At 50.5% G+C, this 7,725-nt stretch overlaps 1 protein-coding gene across 2 annotated transcripts in view; it reads right to left on the reverse strand.

Moving 5' to 3' along the window:
* Nucleotides 1–295: 295 nt before the first annotated feature.
* Nucleotides 296–7,725, reverse strand: part of LOC135821110 (stimulated by retinoic acid gene 6 protein-like) — a 45,592-nt gene continuing 38,162 nt past the window's right edge. The window contains exons 18-21 of one of the 2 annotated variants that reach the window (XM_065334174.1): nucleotides 6,932–7,054; nucleotides 5,541–5,618; nucleotides 3,412–3,731; nucleotides 296–1,382 (exon numbers count right to left, since the gene is read on the reverse strand). In XM_065334174.1, coding sequence (XP_065190246.1) covers nucleotides 1,305–1,382; nucleotides 3,412–3,731; nucleotides 5,541–5,618; nucleotides 6,932–7,054 — 599 coding nt within the window. In that variant the 3' untranslated portion in view covers nucleotides 296–1,304. The remainder of the gene's footprint in view (nucleotides 1,383–3,411; nucleotides 3,732–5,540; nucleotides 5,619–6,931; nucleotides 7,055–7,725) is intronic. The other variant, XM_065334175.1, reaches the window with a different exon arrangement.

Raw genomic sequence — 7,725 nt, forward strand, 5'->3', positions numbered from 1 at the left:
TTACTTCGCCACCAGTTGTCACCCCGCCCCCACTAGCCAAATCAGTCAGTTTCACTGGCTACATCACCTTGCTGTGAGTAGGACCGCTTGAAAATGTGCTTGGATCCATACAAAAACTGGATGCAGGTGGATCCAGTTTTTGAATTTTTCAAATTGTTCCTATACCATTGCTATGCTGTGACGTAGCACTTTCAAGCCCTATTGTACACAAATACCATAACAATACTACACAGAGGACATTGCGCCTCAGTGCCAGTGGCCTCACACTACCACAGGCGAGATACAGCAGTGTTGATAAAAGTGTCCAGCATAATTATTACTAGGTACCAAAGAGCATAGAAAGCACATTCATCTGATAAGTATAAGAATTTACTCAGAAGAAGAAAAACAGGAGGGCAACCCTCATAATAATTATTATTACTATAGCATTCAAATAATAATCTTTATTTCACGATTACCCAAAGGCTGACAAAGAGCATGGAAAGAACATGGCTTTGAAATAATTACTCTACATGTATTCTCAGAGAAAAACAGAAGGGGGAGAACCTCCGCATTACCAGCATGGAAAGAACATGCATCTGAAATAGGAGTTCTCAGAGAAAAACAGAAGAGGAGAACCCCTGAATTATCAGCATGGAAAGAACATGCATCTGAAATAGGAATTCTCAGAGAAAAACAGAAGAGGAGAACCCCTGAATTCCCAGCATGGAAAGAACATGCATCTGAAAGAGGAGTTCTCATCGATCAGAGAAAAACAGAAGGAGGAGAACCTGTAGACAGTGTGAAGAGAGTCTGCAGTACATGTACATGTAGCAGTAGTTGTCAATGTCAACTGCATGCCTCTCACACACACAGCGAACACACACACAAGAGGAGAGGCCAAACTAAAACTAGGAGACTGAAAGCGCAGGAGAGAAGAAAATTAATCCTTATTGCAGTTGTGCAGTCACCTCCCCTTCTATCTTGCTGTACGGAAACTGTTTCACAAGACAATAGCTTTTTCGTATTGTGACTTCCGACCGCAGGCGAAGTCAACAATGCACGCACACACACGCACACACACACACACACACACACACACACACACACACACACACACACACACACACGCACGCACACACACACAAAGACAAACACACACACGCACACGCGGATACCACGCGCATATCAAGCAGCCCGCGCGACTGACAAGCACTCAGCAACCGGTCCGATACAACACATGCGGAGTAGTATCCGAGAGTCGGGCGAACATTCACCTCCAATCGTCACATAGCACATACAGAGTACATTGCGATGCGATGTTCCTACGCGGTGACCACATCAATTAGAGCTCCCTTGATGTCATCGATATAGTCCGGTGTCATGTCTTGACTCTGTTCGACCTGATGGTGGAGATAGTGAGGGACGACGGTTGCAGCGAATGTCAGTGTGTGAGTAGACGGGTCATTTCCCGACGGACACCACACGGGTTGCACACAGACACACGCATGCACAGACACATAGACACACAGATGCACGCACAGACACATGCACACAAATACACACAAGCACAGAAATCAGTCCGATGCGCGTGCACACACACGCACACACGCGGTCGCGGTTCATGTCTTCATGTGAACTCGCTTGTGCACATGCATACAACCACACATACAACACACACACACACACACACGCGCTCGCACACACACACACACACACACGCACACACACCCCTCCCTCCCCCCCCCCCCCCACACAGCAGTTAATCCCTGCGAATACAGAGTACACTTGAGCAGAGAGAGTTCGAAATGTTTCGAAAAAATGTTTCATTTCGTTTTGAAACATCCACACAAGCTTAGTAAATGGCAAGCTGCTTGATGCTTGTCTTACACGTTTCACCTCTGAACGTGTGACTTTACGCCCACTCACTTAAAAAAATGCGTTTCAATTTTCAGGATCATTTTACAGGTACCTAACACCAAGATTACATGAAAACCAGAGTGTGCAGCTCGGATGGGTTGATGTCACGGCGGAATTCCGTAATTACATCATTTTAGTGATGTAGTGCGTACAAGCAGGATTCAAGCAGGTCTCTTTCTGCACAACTGCAGCTCAGTTGTACGCACTACGCCATTTCCAGCCTCAGATCTGCGCCAAATATGATGTAATAAATCACGGAATTCCGCCGTGACAGACACCCATAGCAGAAAAGGCCCCAAGCTGCACACTCTGGTTTTCATGTATTCTTGCTAGCACCCCCCCCCCCCCACCAACATGCATGAAAATACACACACACCATTGGACCATTGGACGCCCATCGCCGGAGGCAATGATAGCGATGCTACAGCAGAAGCCATAGCAGCTCGTGCTGGGGTTGCACCATTCAACAGGTTGCAAGGCTGAAGAATTGACCGCCACTATTCAGCCTGGTCTACACCACACAGCTATAAAGTGGCTTTTTCTGGCCAGTGAATCCCTACACACACAATCCCTGCACATGCATACAACCACACATACAACACACACACACACACACACGCGCTCGCACACACACACACACACACACGCACACACACCCCTCCCTCCCCCCCCCCCACACACAGCAGTTAATCCCTGCGAATACAGAGTACACTTGAGCAGAGAGAGTTCGAAATGTTTCGAAAAAATGTTTCATTTCGTTTTGAAACATCCACACAAGCTTAGTAAATGGCAAGCTGCTTGATGCTTGTCTTACACGTTTCACCTCTGAACGTGTGACTTTACGCCCACTCACTTAAAAAAATGCGTTTCAATTTTCAGGATCATTTTACAGGTACCTAACACCAAGATTACATGAAAACCAGAGTGTGCAGCTCGGATGGGTTGATGTCACGGCGGAATTCCGTAATTACATCATTTTAGTGATGTAGTGCGTACAAGCAGGATTCAAGCAGGTCTCTTTCTGCACAACTGCAGCTCAGTTGTACGCACTACGCCATTTCCAGCCTCAGATCTGCGCCAAATATGATGTAATAAATCACGGAATTCCGCCGTGACAGACACCCATAGCAGAAAAGGCCCCAAGCTGCACACTCTGGTTTTCATGTATTCTTGCTAGCACCCCCCCCCCCCCCCCACCAACATGCATGAAAATACACACACACCATTGGACCATTGGACGCCCATCGCCGGAGGCAATGATAGCGATGCTACAGCAGAAGCCATAGCAGCTCGTGCTGGGGTTGCACCATTCAACAGGTTGCAAGGCTGAAGAATTGACCGCCACTATTCAGCCTGGTCTACACCACACAGCTATAAAGTGGCTTTTTCTGGCCAGTGAATCCCTACTTTTTGGTCTTTTTTCATTTTTTCATTTTTACACACACACACACACACACACACACACACACACACACACACACACACACACACACACATTGTCGTGTCACTTACGTCCTGTATAGAGTACTTCTGCGAGGCACGCTGCCGGGTCGCTATGGTAACCCCGCCGGCTCCACCGCCGTCAGCACTGGATGATTGTGTGTAGGATGCGACAAAGCCCATCTTGTCGGTTTCCTTCTTTTCTGCCCCGTCTGTCGTTGCTGTTGCCGCTGACGGTGCTGACGGTGCAGGTTCTTCTAGTGCTCGCTGTAGCTTTGGTATGTGGTCTCCGCGGCGTGTTTTCACTACGGACGGGTTCAGAACCATGGTCACCGCAACGTACCAGCGATTCCTGGCCAGCCGAGAGACGCGGAACGGAGAAGAGTTGGAATCTGCACGAAGACAGAACAGATGCAACCGCAGGATCGATGACATTGCGAGCAATAGTACGCTTGAATGCAATTTGTGCATTTGGATTTACAGTGCTAATGGTGGTGGAGTTGGTGTTGTGTGGTTGTGTGTAAATTGTGACAACGGTGGTGGTGGTGGTGGTGGTGGTGGTGGCGGCGGCGGCGGTGGTGGTGGTGGTAGTGGTGGGGGTGGTGGTGGTGGTGGTAGTGGTGGGGGTGGTGGTGGTGGTGGTAGTGGTGGGGGTGGTGGTGGTGGTGGTAGTGGTGGGGGTGGTGGTGGTGGTGGTAGTGGTGGTGGTGGTGGTGGTGGTGGTGGTAGTGGTGGTGGTGGTGGTGGTGGTGGTGGTAGTGGTGGTGGTGGTGGTGGTTGTGTGTGGGTTGTGACAACGGTGGTGGTGGTGGTGGTGGTGGTTGTGTGTGGTTGTGTGTGGTTGGTTTATGGTGGCGTGTGGGTTCATGACAATGGCAGTGATGGCATGTGGGTTGCTGGCAACGGTGTGTATAACATAGGGGGGGGGGGGGGGGAGGGGGGGGGGGATGGAACCCATGTCAATGCGAGCAGTATGAATCTGTGGATTTGATAGCAGCCACATAGAAGTAGGGAGGGGGGGGGGGTGAGGGAGGTGTGGATGGGATAGATAACATGAGCAATGGAGCTGCAAGGACGTGAAGCGGGTATAGACATAATCTGATGCCATGGAAGCGTTTTCAGTATATTTGCAGCAGGAAAGCAAAATCAAGTTGAAGCAAAAACTGCCTTGTTGTGCATGCAAAATCAGGTGCTAGTAATGGAAAGTTTTACATGGAGGCATGGACTTAAGTGTATGACTGTGGGAGGGGAAAATGTCGCTGCAACGATTCATGCTTCAGGCGATTATAGTTTACTGGGGCTGAAACCATACTGGATTTTCAACCATCGATTACTCTTTAGTTTAGCCATCGATTACTCGGTTATCATTTTAAGCAAACATTATCAGGTTTTTGGGTAGCAAAACGATTCCGTTACCCTAGGAATGAGTAGAAAGATATCAGACAATTTTTTTGGAGTACAATCGACTCCGCATATAACTAACTCGGATGTGCAGCTGAACATCGATTATCCGACCACCTCTGGGCAGCGGGCCCTGGGTAGGTGTTCGGGCAACGAAGATGTTCCGGAAAAGGAACATCTCACCACGGGCCGATACCTGTGTTCCGTATATCACAGTACCCGCAACAACAGTCGCTTTCATGTTAGTTTTGGTAAGTTTTGTAAGTTTTTGACTGCACAGCCTGTACATAGTGGTACAAGCAGCAAGTGCGCGCCGCAGCAACTAACTTCTCGTGCAAGCTCCCGTACGAAAATGCGTAGCCTGAGCCATATGCAGTTCGAAAACCCATTCCGGATAATCGAATGGTCGGATAATCGAATGGTCGGATAATCGAATGGTCGGATAATTGATGTTCAACTGTAGAGAACTTCGTGACATAGTGAACCATTGTCCATGTCCCTGGTTGAATACACACAAATTAACCCTTTGAAGTGAATAGCTTTTTGTGTATGACGAACTTCTTGTAGGGTCCCATGTACTAAGTAAACCGAGTATAGTGCAATCATGCTGTAATGGGGGGACCACACGCCAGTCATGACATGACATTGTCTGTGTGCTGTGTGAGTGCAGTTCGCCTACATGTATAAAGAATAATATGGCTCAAACCTAAAAGTGGGGATGCGACTTAGAATCGAGTGCGACTCATAATCGGGGAAGTACGTTATTCGTGCTGTGGATGAAGATTTTTGGGCTAGTTTACCATCATGTGGATTGGAGACAGCACCATAGGATCGGCCCGCCATGCCACTACCGAACAAAGACGATCTACTCGATCGGTCTGGACAGACAGACGCCGCCGTCGACACCGCCGTCAACGTGCCCGGGCACGTGCACACACATAAGGGGTTGCAAGCACACATGCACAAACAAGGACACGTGTAAACACACACACATGCGCACACACACACACACACACACACGCACACGCACCCGCACACACACACACACACACACACACACATACGCACACACACACACACACACACACACACACACACACACACACACACACACACACAAACATACGGGGGTTATAAGCGATGGGCATTGCACACTGCACAGAGGCCTGCAGACGCCTGGCGCTGGCATAATTATCGCCAAGAGCAATGATAGCACAAACCAAGCTAGGCCATCGCAGTTTTATGTATGCATGGCATTATCACCACCACCAACACCACCGCTGCTACTGCCACCACCAACACCACTGCTACTGCCGCCACCACCAACACCACTGCTACTGCCACCACCAACACCGCTGCTACTGCCACCACCACCAACACCACTGCTACTGCCGCCACCACCAACACCACTGCTACTGCCGCCACCACCAACACCACTGCTACTGCCGCCACCACCAACACCGCTGCTACTGCCACCACCACCAACACCGCTGCTACTGCCGCCACCAACACCGCTGCTACTGCCACCACCAACACCGCTGCTACTGCCACCACCACCAACACCACTGCTACTGCTGCCGCCACCAACACCGCTGCTACTGCCGCCACCAACACCGCTGCTACTGCCGCCACCACCAACACCGCTGCTACTGCCGCCACCACCAACACCGCTGCTACTGCCACCACCACCAACACCGCTGCTACTGCCACCACCACCAACACCGCTGCTACTGCCGCCACCACCAACACCACCGCTGCTACTGCCGCCACCACCAACACCACTGCTACTGCCACCACCACCAACACCACCGCTGCTACTGCCGCCACCACCAACACCACTGCTACTGCCGCCACCACCAACACCACTGCTACTGCCGCCACCACCAACACCGCTGCTACTGCCGCCACCACCAACACCACTGCTACTGCCACCACCACCAACACCGCTGCTACTGCCCCCACCACCAACACCGCCAAGGTTGATTGAACTTATAAAAACTCAAAAGCAAAGCAAACCAGAACACACCGTTAGTGTGGAATAAGGGAAAACAAAAGGAAAGCTGAGAAATGTTTTTTTCCCCTATAACACCCCCCCCCCACCCCGCCCTCCTCCCCGGTCCCACTGCCCGCTGCCCTCTCATGCCACAAGTCTAATTGTGTTCAGAGTTCAAACACAGGATGATGTCGTTACCTGCAGAGCCGCTCTGTCCCTTGATCTTGCCCTGCGTGGCCAGCAGCAACCGGCTGAACACCACCAGACACGGGTTGGTCAAGTGGTTCTCCATGCGCACAAAGTTAGTGTAGAGAACATTTCCTGTGTGACACAGTGGCGGCACAACGCAGCGCACCAAGAAGCAGAACACAGAGCAAAGGCAACGGACGGCGTGAGATACGCTGCGTCGGCATGGAAACGACACAGTCCCAGCTACGTTATGTTGCAATAGAAGCATTCACGAGCGGGATTCGAACCCAGCACCCCTGTCTTTCCGGGACAGTACCCTACCGAATAGGCTACCGGGCATCACACACACACACCCATAGGTTCTTCTTGTACTTAGGGGTTGTCGCAAAAGTTTTTTGTCGTCCCTGAAACGAACATGATTCATGGGGGGGGGGGGGGGGGGGGGGGGAGGGTGCGAGCCAAAATCGCAAGTCGACCAACACTGTACAGATGACATGTACATGTATGCGATTTTCGTCGTCCAGCATAGCAAGCTATGTTCGTTTCAGAGGGAGGGGAGGGGGTCCGAGCACGAAATGAACGATGTTCGTTTCAGGGACGACAGAAAACTTTCGTGACGTCCCTTTAGACGTGGGTGTGCAAGAACGTAATGTGTCTGCAAACTCGGGTCGGGCTGGCTCATACAAAATGTCATGCTGCCTTCTCATTGTGAGTACAGCAAATACTGAATTATTGTCATCCCGAGTACGGTAATTACTGAACTTTCCTCATTCGGAGTACGGTTGCCACGGAAATAGTCGTGT

The sequence above is a fragment of the Sycon ciliatum genome, chromosome 7 (assembly GCF_964019385.1).
Source record: "Sycon ciliatum chromosome 7, ocSycCili1.1, whole genome shotgun sequence".
Classification (NCBI taxonomy): Eukaryota; Metazoa; Porifera; class Calcarea; order Leucosolenida; family Sycettidae; genus Sycon; species Sycon ciliatum.